A 13,357-nucleotide genomic window follows, 5' to 3' on the forward strand; every position below is an offset into this window, starting at 1 on the left:
GCGCCTGTTCCTGGAGAAAAAGGCAGGAAAAAAACAGCGCAGCCTTCCTGCGCTGCTTCCCTCAACTGAATCAGCAATTCTCCTTCACTTTTTATCACTCTCATAGGACCACATGTCACCGTGGGTGTGTCACTGTCACGTATTGTTGCAGCGTTGAATGCTTTCACTACAGTTCAGGGAACTCGAATCTCCAAAGCAGTTTGTATTCAACTGTGAGGAGTGTTTTATAAATTCGGCACACCAGTGATGTCTAATCTTCATCAGACTCAGAGATGATGACCGACTCTGCTGCATTCTTTGACCATACACCTGACAGTTTCTTCTGTGAGGAGAAACTTCCAGTCTGTTCACTCAGATGATGTAGTTTGTGTCATCAGTGCTGTGGTTCACTCCAGAAGTTATTATCGCTCCATGGTCACCGTGTTCAGGCAGCTGAAGGCCAAGGTTGCTCACGGGCGCCGTTCTCGCTCTGTCGCTCTCTTTCTCAGGGCCGCTCAGCCACATCAAGTCCAGCCTGCTCGGTTCCACGTCCGACTCCAACCTCAACAAGTACAGCACCATCAACAAAATCCCACTGATCACCCTCAACTTCTCTGAGGTCAACAACGAAAAGAAGTGCCCGTCCCCTCCTTCGTCAGAGAAGACCATCATTGCACCGAAAGTCAAAGACAGGACGCACAACGTCACAGACAAAGTCACGCAGGTGAGATATGCGTCATGTTATCACAAGAATTATGTTGTTCACAGCAAATTGTTTTCTCTTTATAGTATCTTCCAGAACTGTGTAGCTACAGGGATGAGCAACAAAACTTCTTCTAGATAAAAGTCCAGGAAAACACAGATTCTGTGACCACATAATGAAAAACAAACCCCTCTGTGTCATTCCTCAAAGAGCAGTCTAAACTTAAACTGAATGTTAACAAAAAAAAATTGATAGTATCCCATTGAAGTTAATTGAAATGTTATTAGTTTAAGTTTTGTACAAATAAAAATCTTGATTATCTAAGGAATGGACTTCCCTATTGTACATATGTCCAACATGTGGGAGGGGTTGAGTCTCCAACTCTCACATGTAAAAAATAAAATGAAACATGAAAACAACAATGCAAAAACTAAATCTTACATAGAAAGACCATTATTTTAAGAAAAAAATATCTATTCTGTCTGGTATTACAAGAAAAATCTTATCAAGAAAGTTTTTTAAAAGCAAACTAATCTCAGTTTCAGAAAATGTGTCTGTGACTAGATTTTATTTATCGTTGCATGACAATTTTTTTTCACCCCAATTTTTGCCTATTTAACGAAAATCTACCAAGGGGGTAAAAACTTTTGACTTATTTCTGAGAGGCCTGTTTTTGCACTGAATATAAGTCTCAGAAAGAAGTTAGATCTTTCTTTGGTCACCTCCAATAAAAATTATCCTAGATTCTCAAAATTAACTGGATTGCTTTAATATTGCTCACCATTTTTGTTGCACCAGTAATGTTCGCTTTGGGTTGTGAGGGGCTGTAAGCTAGCAGGAAAGAGTGTAAACAGAGAGCTCTCAGCAATAGGAAGGGGAAGAGGGGTGCTGGGTTGGCCTGGAAGGAGTTGGCCAGAGCAATATGCACTTCAGTGCCTTGCCCAATAAGACTTTGACACGCAGGCAGATAGAGCAGGAACCGAACCTTCCGATCAAAGGTAGATCGTTTTACCTCTCCCCACAGCCGCTTTCACCCCTTTATGAGAAAAAGGAAGACGATGTGTCCACCCTGAAGAAAGCAGATTATTGAAACCTTCTTACTTCCTGTGTCACTGTGTATCTCTTGAGTTTGGAGGGATAAACTGTTCCTGCTGTTTCCAGGCTGATGGTTTCTGCTGTTGTTCACAGATCCATGTCTCATCACCTAAAGCTGTTTTTTCCTCTGGAAACTCACCCTTTAACGCCAGACACACTTTATCAGGAGGAGCTTTTCTTCTCCTCTTTCAGTGTCTTTCTTTAATGATTAATGACCCCATTGCCCACTTCCTCACTTCATTTTGCTGCTTTGCTTAGTGGCATTGCAGCATCTGGAACCTTTCATACTAAAAGCACGCCATCCCCAGAGGCTTACAGCACTGTTCAGGTTTAAATAATATGATTTTAATCAATCATGTAAACAGACACGACCTGTTAGCTTATTGCTGGCCAGTAAATGAGCGTCAAATGACTCTTGAGGGAACTTAATGATTTTTTTCTCTCAATGTTTCCTTGCTTTCAGTGTCTAATTATAAATCCAATTGGTTTTATAAAGACCTTTAGCTCAAAATATCCATATATTAATGTCACTCTGTGTTTAAGAAACACTGGAAATAAATATTAAGGAACTTGAATCTATAATATTTCACCATCAAAAATCAGAATTGAGCAGATTGAGGAGTCGATTAGGTCAGCAGATTGCATCCAAAGCGCCCATCTGTCCTCTGAGAGCCTCAGGGCGATTAATTGCGCCTCGCAGGGTCTAAAGTGTAAGAACGGTAGACTTTTCCATCCCTTGCACTGGATAAACAGGGATACTCTTACAGCTGCCAGACAGCATCCAGAGCTCTGGCCAGATTTCTAAAGTTACAGTCGTGGATAGAGGTCAGAGCTGAGACGGGCACTGTATCCCCAAAGGTGGGTCAGAGCCCCCAGATTAGGTCTCAGTTTAGTTCATTCACAGTGAAATGGATAGAGGACAAAGAAATTGACCTCAGTCTGCACTCAACTTCAGCTGAAGGCTTCAACGGCAGCCTGAGGCTAAGATGGAGCGGAGCGTATCACACTGACCCTCCCAGAACAGAGTCGGTCAGTTTAGCTTGGCAGCAGAAACGTCTTTCAGTGTGAATGACAGGCCAGAGAACCTGTTGGCAAGTAAATCCATTTCATCTGGGGCCATAGTGGGGTTCAATTATCAAGGTTACTGGGTTTTTTTTCCTCATCATGAAACTTGAACATTTTTATTGAATCCTGACCAATTCTTGCATTCTTTTATAGTAGCTATTAAAGCAATGATGATCACTTTGGTTGATTTATCACTCGAAAGCTTGGCAAAAATCTTTAAATGTGAAAGAATAATAGCCTCTGATTAAATCCATCCAAGGACATGCCCATAGTGAGACACGGTAGTGGAGCAATAGTGGTTTGCGACTTTTATGTTCCTTTTGGCAGATATTTGTTGTCAGGAAAAAACAAAAAATGACCTCAAGCTATTTCTATTGTAAGTCAGATAACTTTGAACTTTAGGAAGCAAAAAAACAGCAATTTGCTGAAATTATTATATTTATTACATTTCATTTGATCACATTTCAACCAAAATATACAAAACAAAAAACAGAAAATAGTATTTAGTGGAAAAATGTAACATTTAGTTATTTACCTTATGAAGCTACATACACACCGGGTATTTGACTCGGGTTCTTGAATGCATGTAGAGACCATGGTGTTCACGCTAGAATAACAGGGTGGGGCTTTTTTTTCCCTTTTTCTACCGTTTACTAGCGCATGTCCACCACCTTGCTCCAGGTTTTTACTTCCACAGGTCTTTTCCATTATATAAACTTGGCGTCATGTGGATCCAGACAGGCATAAAACGCAATTAATCATTTTATTGTCCATGATCAATGATAAAACGATTGATGCGATCCATTCGTCACTACCCAAACCGAAACCCTGATTGGTCAAAGTTCAACCTGGTTTAACTTTCGACGCGTGTTCGATTGCTCCGCGATTTATACGTAGAGCTTGAACATGGTCCTAAAAATCTGCGTAGCTAGGCGTCAATGCGGGAGTTTTGAGCACAGAAGCCTGTTTAGAGACTATGGGATGTGACCACTCAAACACACGTTACCGACGGCGATGTGAACATAGTTTGATAATTTGGCATCTGTCCTAGCAGATATACTTCCTGTCAAGTGGATGTCATGGGGGTGACTGAGGTTATGGAAATAAACACATGGACTGTTTTTTTTATCATTGACTGCATTAATATCCCAATAGCAGCAAAGACAAAAACAAGCCTTGGAGGGATTGGGGGAACCCCCCCCCCCCCCCCCATCCTCGGCTGTGAAGAACACAAAATGACAGCAGATGTCTTGAAACGAAATCTGAACTCAAGGGTTCATCAGAAGCTGCAGTCGAGCCTCTGAACAGACATGCTGTTTTCCTTCTCAGCTTCTTTAAAGTTGTCCGGAGCAGATGGAGGACTGATCTGAGGAGTCGGACAGCAAAGAAAGCTTCTCTCCCGATACAATTTTCGATCAAAATTTAAATTCACGCAGACGTATAAAAAAAAGCCCGCCTAATGCTGTAAAACAATTTACAGAGCCCATGCTGACTGAAGAAAAAATCAATCCACAAAAGCTTTCAATTATCCAATGAGAGCTGATTTACACACGGATACAGTGGATAAGATAAATTATTAAAATGCAATCTTTTATTTACAAACAGATTGGCAACAACAAGCTGATCTAGGACGTTCAGTCTGCCAACCAACCGACTCCTCCCAGGCTTCCAAGCAGGGTGAGGGATAAAGTATCTGCACATGAGATCCGGAGTTCTGAAATATAAATTAGTTTCCATCTTTAATTTTTTTCCCCTCCATTAAAGATACGCACGCCAAAGGGAGATTGTTCCAGTTTGACCACGACTCTGATCTTATTGACAATTTACCATTGAGGTACCTGGAGTTTTTAAGTTTAAACTGTGAATTGTTGGAGATTTGAAGGTTTTGATTTGGTTTTTATAGTCAATTGTTTTTGCGATCTTTCCCAAACCTGTTATGACCTTGATGTTTTATCTGTATTTTATGCTGTTTCTAAGAGCAGCTGATGGATCAAATGCTCCCTTTAAGATCATAAAAATCTGCATCCACCCATCTATGTTTTCGTCAAGTCTCTGAATCTGAATCTCTGAAGCTACCTTCACACTGCCCTTGGCAAAGCAGATTCAAGCGAATCTCTCCCTAACAAAGGTTTGTGTAAATGTGCGTTTCAGGGTTCTGCGTTAAAAATTAGCGCCTTCACGTGTAACTAGTTTTTACTAACGTTTGTGGGGTTTGCGTACAAAACATGCAGTGCAAGTTAAATCAGTTGAACTTTGACCAATCGGGGACTCAGATCTGGTAGTAATGTATGGATGCTTTTCATTCACAGAAGTACCAACCATTTGAAAATTGATCGTGGAGGAAAAATTACTAATTGCACTTTGTGCCTGGTCGGAATTATACGACAGCAAGTCTTTCACGTATCAGAATACAGCTGTAAAAGAAAAAGCCTGGAACAAGATTTATGAGATTCAACATTTCGCTCCAAGCCTCTTCCAACTGTCATGTTCCAGTGAATGTCAGAAAACGACAAAGAAGAATAAGCTCCTCCCTGCTCATCCAGTGTGAACACCATGAGCTTTACGAGCATTCAAGCACAGCATTTATTACATTCTTAAACATGTGTTTAGCCTTTTCTTGAGTGCATGTTTTAAACGCCTGGTGCATAGCTTTACACCAAATAATTAATGTAATATACTTAGTCTGATTTTTTTTTTTAAGCTTACTTTTACTTTTATAAAACCCACATCTAAGCATATTTATTTAAAGGGCCTTAGGAATTAGGGAAAATAGGCGTCTTAGTGTTAATAAATAATGCTTCCATCTTTTTGTTCCTGATGGGTTTTTAAAGGTTGCTCGATATGAAGGGGGTAATGGTGTTGACCCTGCTCATCACATGACCAGTTGAGTTGAGAGGGAAAGTCCAGCTGTTTTGAGTGCAGATAAAACATGTTTGTGCTGCTCACAAACACAGATCAGCAAAGGGAAAAATGTAGGATCTTTGAATTGTTTCTGCAGTATTTTAGTCATTAACACATTTCATGAAGACCTTGTTACGTTGCTTTCTCTGAAAAGGACAAACCCTGTTTCCATTAAATAGCATCGCTCATTTTCTCAGGCCTCATAGGGATTATGACGGCGATCAGAGCTGAGAGATAAGGGACAAGCAAACATGATGATCCCCAAACGAATCCTCCCCCCATACATAGAAACCGTCTCCCGGTGCTTTCAGTCTCAACTTTACCCAACATGTCTGTTTGCTTTCCTTTTTGGGATTTCCATAAGAAGCTCTAAAAATTCATCGTCTAAACTCTGAATGGATAGATTTATCATCTCTCTGCACCTGCAGTATAATTACCATCAAGTCGGTTAGTGCTCTGGAACACTTTAATGCCATTGAAATAATACTGATGTTAAAACAGTTACTGAAACCACATAAGGACATGAGGGCTTCATCTACTGTGAGGGGTTTTAAGAGAAAGCTTAAACCTCGTATTTTTAGCTTAGCTTTAAAGCAGGTTATTTACCTGTTTATGTATCTGTTGACTCCTGGTAAATGTATTTTTTTGGTCGATTTTGTAGACCGTTTCTGTTGTAGTTTGATGTGCCTATGTGATGGTTATTTGTTTTAATGTAAAGGACTTTGAGGTGTTGAAACATCTATAAATAAAGTTGAAATGTAGTGTAATCAAGTCAAAAGATTTATAAAAAGAAAGATGGGCCTTAAATAGTTTGCCACATTATTTGTTGCTTTTTTGCTTATTCTGATTACTTAGTTCCAGCTCTCAATTTTGCCAATCAGTTTTCTTTTCCCGTTTTGTTTTTCTTCAATTTTCATTATGTGATCATACTGTCACACACTACAGGGCAGCACAGATATGTTTGCTGTAGCTGTATCTGTTGTAGAATTTAGCTTTTGTGGAATATTTATGCCAATGACATTGATTATATTTATATATATATATATATATATATATATATATATGTATGTATATATATATATATATATGTATGTATATATATATATATATATATATATATATATATATATATATATATATTCATACAGCTACTTTCACACCTGGCATGTGACGCGCTTTTAAGAATGAACAAACACACATTCTTGCATGCACTTTCTGCGTATGGTGTTCACACTAGACGAGCAGGAACGGGATTCTTCTTCTGTTTCTTCTGCTAGTGTTTCCTAGCGCATGTCCGGCATCTACAGTTGGAAGAGGCGGTACAAATGGCGTGAATTTTGGTCCAGGCGTTTTCTTTCACAGCTCTACTACGATATATGAATGACTTGAGGTCATGCAGACGTCCAGACACAAACCACAATGATTAATTTCCCTTCTACAGTTAATTTTAAAATGAATGAAAAGAGACGCCATCCACACATCACTACCAAACCAGAGTCACTGATTGGTTGAAGTTCCACCTGGTTTAACTTGGAGCGTGTGTTCAGTGGCCACGCATTTTGTACATAGAGCCTGAAAATGGTCTTAAAAATGCTACACGCGAACGTGAGAGTTTTTAACGTGTTGCTGTTGCCGTAGCCAAACCAAATCAACTGGTACAGTTTCAGCTCCCGTGTTTCCTTGGTATAAATTTGACTTTACACTAAAGCTGTCCATTGATTCAGGTTTATATTAATCAAATTTCAAAGGACGTATAGCTAATTTTTTTGCTGTTTGTCATTCTAAAAGCTTGTTTTTAATTTGTATACTAAGAGATTTAGTATTATAAGCTTATCTGATAGGAAATTTATCATTAAAAAAGGTTGATGTCAGAGAAGTCCAGATACTCCTGATGCTTTGTGCAGCCTGACTGCTCTGAAGACATTTGACACCTCAAGTTCAAAGTCCCTTTGTTCCTAAATACCTTCAATCCTTTCACTAAGACATCTTTGAAGTGGTCCGTTTGAAGTTAGCCTGTGCTGAATTTTCAGCAAACACCTCCCAGCTAATGTCTAATATATTGTTTTAAGTTATCTCTGGTCTCTCCCAGGTTCTTTCTCTCGGTGCGGATGTGCTGCCGGAATACAAACTGCAGACACCACGTATAGACAAATGGACCATCCTCCATTACAGCCCCTTCAAAGCAGTATGGGACTGGCTCATCCTGCTTCTGGTCATCTACACTGCCATTTTCACCCCCTACTCTGCGGCCTTCCTCCTTAACGACATTGAGGAGCGGATAAGGCGGGAGTGCGGCTACTCCTGCTCTCCCCTCAACGTGGTGGACCTGATGGTGGACATCATGTTCATTGTGGACATCCTAATAAACTTCAGGACCACTTACGTCAACGCCAACGAGGAGGTGGTCAGCCACCCGGCCAAGATTGCTATCCACTACTTCAAAGGCTGGTTCCTCATAGACATGGTGGCAGCCATCCCGTTTGATCTGCTGATATTTGGCTCAGGATCGGATGAGGTGAGTACGATTTTAGCATACAGCCTTTTCTCCTTTTATTGTCCTTTTGATCTATTTAAAAAGTGTTCGCAGTGGTCTTTTAATTGTGGTTATGCTGTTTGTAGGCTAGATGTTAATAACAACCTGTGCCATTTTCTAAGCCATAGTTTCTGCAGAGCAGCAGAAGTTCATTTGAAATTTGCCTCCTAGTTGTGGGGCAGGCCTATTGGTAGTAAACCCACACTTCCCATCATCCATCTGTTCAAACTCTCTCCCGCTAGCTTACAAACCCTTACAACCCCAACCTAACATCACTGCTGCAACAAAAAACAGAAGTATTTGAGCTACCCAGCTGTATATCCAACTCGGACGAGAGAAAAAAAAGTGCATGGATCTAGTTGTTTCAAAGCGGATGCATAAGAATGAAGCAGAGCAGGGAGCTTGTGGCCCGCCGAACAAACTGCATTTTGTTCATCTGCTCCAGGTTCAATTACATTTTATTTCATTCAACAATTTGGATGGAAAAATACACAGAAATGTAATTTGATGCTTAATTTTCTTTATACATTTTCCATCATCAGAAAAAGGCCACAAGAACGTGTTCTAAACATCAAATACACCATTTTCATCAGAGTTGGGGAGAATCGTATACCTCTGCATAAAATGTGACGGATTATGCAACTTTAAGTGTCATCACTCCTATAACAGATAAATGCCTTCAACATATTTTGTGAAAGTGTTGAACTAAGTGGCTGAAACAATTAAGTTATTCTATCCAGGTCTTAAACATGAGAATCAATCACCCTGATCCGTTTTAACATCTGGTGGTGCGTTTCACGCTTATCAGACGTTGGGATTTTGACTTGAGCAATCCACAACCCTGACTCACCATAATGAGTTGTTCAGATCATTGGTATGCAGCCAACGGGAAATGTTTTGGCGACATGATCGGAGGCGTGAACTGCTGTGAAATTACCTGGGAAGTAGAGTTGTAATAGGTGATGCCTGTGGTCATCCTTTAGTTTTTCAGCAGGTTTCCGAAGTTGGACACAGTGGACAGTCAGTTCAACAAAGCTGAATGGTGAATTTTATAGCAAACTCCCTTTGGGCTTTCATTCAGCAACCTTTGGCACTACAGGGTTTGTCACAAGCCAAACAAGTTGCTATGGTCACCTAGGCGAATGAAATGTTACATTGGAAAAACACCGTCTCTTGGGGATTTCGGTGCTAATGTGGTTACCATCAAGTTGCTAGAATCAAATGAGCCTAAAAAAGGTTTGCACAAAGCAGTTCCTGCCATCTGCTATGTGATACTATGGTATAAGTCATAGATCCTTTAACTTTTTGATGGTCGAATTAGATGAGAGGACAGCCAGAAAGAGTTTTACCCACCAATTGATTTGTAACCTTGTTGGGGCATTTACAAATACCCCTTAAACATTAAACTCATTACATTGTTCCCTCATTTATCACAGCGGTTATGTTCTTAACACAACCCGCAACAACTGAAATCTGCAAAGGAGTATTACAGATGTTTTGAAGGCCTCACTAGACGCTTTACAATTTTCTCAGACATTTTCTCTGTTGTTTAAACTCTTAAAGTTCCACCTTTCCTAGTCCAGTATAATAGAATGAAAACAAAGATCTGCCTGGGATTTAAGAGTTATGATTTTGCTGCACACATTCTGTACGGCACAGAGGAGATTGATTGGCTGTAGACCATTGTCAATGCATTTAATAGTTTATCTGTTTTTTGTTTTGTTTTATCTGTTCTGCTCCTTTTTTTAATGAACCATACTTTCTACTCATAAGGTACTTTGTCACACAAAAGTGAGTACATCCTTCACATGTCTGTAGATATTTATATCTTTTAATGGGACAACAATAAATCATAATACAGGCATTAATAGCAAGACATCAGCCAATACACCCCCAAGTGAAAACGTCTACATCTAGGACAGTTAGTCATTTTCCTTATCCAGTGCCATTTGACTCATTGATGCTATATGGTCTCAGGTGTCAATAGACAGCAGGTGTGTTGAATTTGGTATTAAAGCTCTTACACTCTCAACCGGGTCACTGGAAGTTCAACATGGCACCTCATGGCAAACAACTCTCAGAAGACCTGAAAATAAGAATTGCTGCTTTACACAAAGATGGCCTAGGATATAAAAAGATTGCCAACACCTAGAAATTGTGCTGCATTGTTGTGCTGCATTCTGATGCACCAACTTGTTGAGAAAAATAGATCCATGTACATTATTAGGTTAGTGGTGTCACAAGCTGTAAGCTAGAACCAGCCTTTTTTTTAAGTTTGGCTAAAAATGGGATAATCATAATTAAAAGACCACTGGGAACTTGTTTAACAATAGATCAAAAGATGATCAGAGTGCGTCGTAAAGAGATTAATTTAAGTTAGTTGTAGTATACATCGTTACCACTACGAGGCTCTAGCTCATAAATTTAACCTAATTTGACAAAGTTAATGAGGGGCTCTAAGGGGGTCTTCTGAACAGTCTTTATAAAAATAAAAATGAAATCAATTAAACTACGTTGCATTTTTGTTGTCGACAAATAAAAAAACGTGTGTCCAATGAACCATATTTGCTAATTATTCTCTGAGCTGACATAAATGAAAGTCTTAGACCTCCATCAAAGTCTATTTATTCTACTTTTGCATAAGAAAGGTGGGCATCCATCTTTGTGCAGATCTCTTCCTTATCCCTGTTGCAGCCACCTCTGACACAACCCCCCCCACCACCACCACCACCACCACCACCACGATGTGCACTCACACCGTTGAGCTGTCACATCTGCTTTCTCACCCCGCTTTTTTTTTTCTATCAGTACCAGACAGAGGGCCCGCAAGCAAAGCGAATCCGTTAGTCTCAGCCCTCCCAGCACCTCTGCTTGGAAGATTTTGTTTTGTTGGTGAATGTCTGCAGTGGATTGCTGAGCAAGTGATCTAATACTCAGAGTGCAGCTTGGAGAGCGTAATTACAGTACGCACATCCCAGCAGGGAAGACGGCAAAATTACTCTGTGTATTTCACCAGGCAATATAACTCACTGTAAAGCCGAGAGTTGTGTTATTGTGTCCCTCTTCAACAGTGATGACTCAGAAACGACGGCTTGGCTTTTCCCTTACCAGAGCTAATCCTTACCTTATTGTTGACGTCAAAATCAGAAAGCTTTTTGCAGTGATGTCACAGTTGTGTTTTTTGTCCTCATTTATGTTTGCCTTATTGATTTATTAAAGCAAACTTTAAAGATTTCTTTTGGTTAGAAAAAAAAAAAGAAACACTTTTCCTATTTGAATCATTACAACGTGCGATTGCTTTGGTTTAAATTTTCTGGTGCTCTTTGTCACGATACCATTATCAGCTACGCCAGAACTGTGTTCCCTTGCTAAAATGCTGTGTCACCTCTTGGAGGCTCGCTGATTTAAGGATTTGTTTTGTGCAGTTTTGGATGTTTTTTTGTTTTTACTGTGCATTGTGTTCTGCATCCTGATTGGCTATAGACCATTGTCATTCGGCCTCTTCTGTGCTGTGTTTTGTGCACAAAATACATGCCAAACTAGCCAAATCTACATAACTCTTCCATCGCCATCAGGTTTTTCGTTTTATTCTATAATCCTGGACTTATTTTCCTATGAAAATTTGAACTTGGAGAGTTTAAACAAGAGAAAAGTGTGAAAATGTTCAAGTGTGTCTGAGAAAATATGTAGTAAGGAGTTTTACTGCCTTAAAACAGTTAGAATTCTACTTTGCAAACTTCATCTATCATGGGTTATTTTTAGAACGGAAACCCTGCGATAAAGGAGGGATCACTGCACCTCCAATATGACAGCTGCAGTGATGGGAAATGGTAAATGGTGCCTTTTCATATGGCGGATTTCTACCTTGATTTCGGTCCCAGTCGCTGTAAAGTCACTGTCCCGTTCACTCACACATTCATGCTGTGTTGGCGACTCTAACCACCAAGAACAATGTGGGGTTTAAAGTCTTGCCCAATGACACTTTGACCTTTGTGCAGGACGTGCGATCTTCTGATCAGATGTTAAACGCTGTACCTCAGCACCACAGCCGCCTCCCATTATTAGCCGTTTTGCGCTTTTACCAAGAATACTCAAACAATGCCAACAATGCACAGGTTATCTTGCTTTTCTTTGTTAAATCAAAAAAAAAAAATTGGTGTGAGATTCCAACGGTGAACCTGTGCAGAAATGAGTTTAAACAAACAGACCTCCTTCCAGTTGTATGCGTGTGTTAAGCGTGAGCACCTGATGTCAGCCTGCAGGTTAGTGGTTGTTTGAGGTCTGTGCTCCTCAGAGGGGGTGGGGGGCTGCGCTGACTGGCAGCAGGAGTAAAAAGAGCAGACAGCTGGCCAACACGATGGCATGATGTTGCTCGTCCTCATGTTGCCACATGAGTAGTGCAGAGACAGAATGTGTCTCCCTTTAATGTTCGAGTCCAAAGCTTGCTAGGAAGATGTATTTTTAGCTCCTCATCATCGGCAGAAACTGGAAATACCACCGTTTCACCAAGCGGGGAGTTATTTTGGAGTGTTTTTTGTGCAGCCGCTTGGACTATTTTTAGACGTCATCTCGTTGCTCTTTGTTGCCTGGAGACCAAATCCCACAATATGTTACTTTTTTTTTTCTCCTTTTTTCTGCTTTCATTAGAACGTTGGCAGCAGTTGAATCCCCCGAGAGCGTCTATCCACAGTCAATGCGAGACCTCGGTGTTGAAAGCTGGCTAGCGAAAAGAAAGTGTGCAGTCCTTAATTTACCTACAGGATCCATTTGCACCCCTCCCTGATTTTCATATCAACTTCATGTCATGAACAGATGGCAGGATTTGCATGCTGCCAAGTGTGTAGTGTTCAGACTGAGGAGATTTGCAAATGGAAGGTTTTGACCAAGAAAACTCGACAAAACCTAAAGTTTAAACTTTTATTTTCTTAAGCGGGTCTTAAATGAAGCCTTGGGTGAATCCTCCAAATCAGAAATGTGTTAATGTTATCGTTTTGGTCATGCAGAAGGATTCTTAAAGTTCATACAAAAGCAGATATGAGAATGCGAATGATCCCAAACGTTTGAGTGCATTTGAAGTTCAG

At 40.2% G+C, this 13,357-nt stretch overlaps 1 protein-coding gene across 8 annotated transcripts in view; it reads left to right on the forward strand.

Moving 5' to 3' along the window:
• The window catches only part of kcnh7a (potassium channel, voltage gated eag related subfamily H, member 7a), a 98,109-nt gene that overhangs the window by 61,324 nt on the left and 23,428 nt on the right, over positions 1 to 13,357 (forward strand). For all 8 annotated transcript variants that reach the window (XM_020710294.3, XM_078932772.1, XM_020710299.3 and 5 more), the window contains 2 exons: positions 489 to 703; positions 7,833 to 8,258. In XM_020710294.3, coding sequence (XP_020565953.1) covers positions 489 to 703; positions 7,833 to 8,258 — 641 coding nt within the window. The remainder of the gene's footprint in view (positions 1 to 488; positions 704 to 7,832; positions 8,259 to 13,357) is intronic.

The sequence above is a fragment of the Oryzias latipes genome, chromosome 2 (genome assembly GCF_053564925.1).
Source record: "Oryzias latipes strain Hd-rR chromosome 2, Olatipes_Hd-rR_3.1".
NCBI lineage: Eukaryota > Metazoa > Chordata > Actinopteri > Beloniformes > Adrianichthyidae > Oryzias > Oryzias latipes.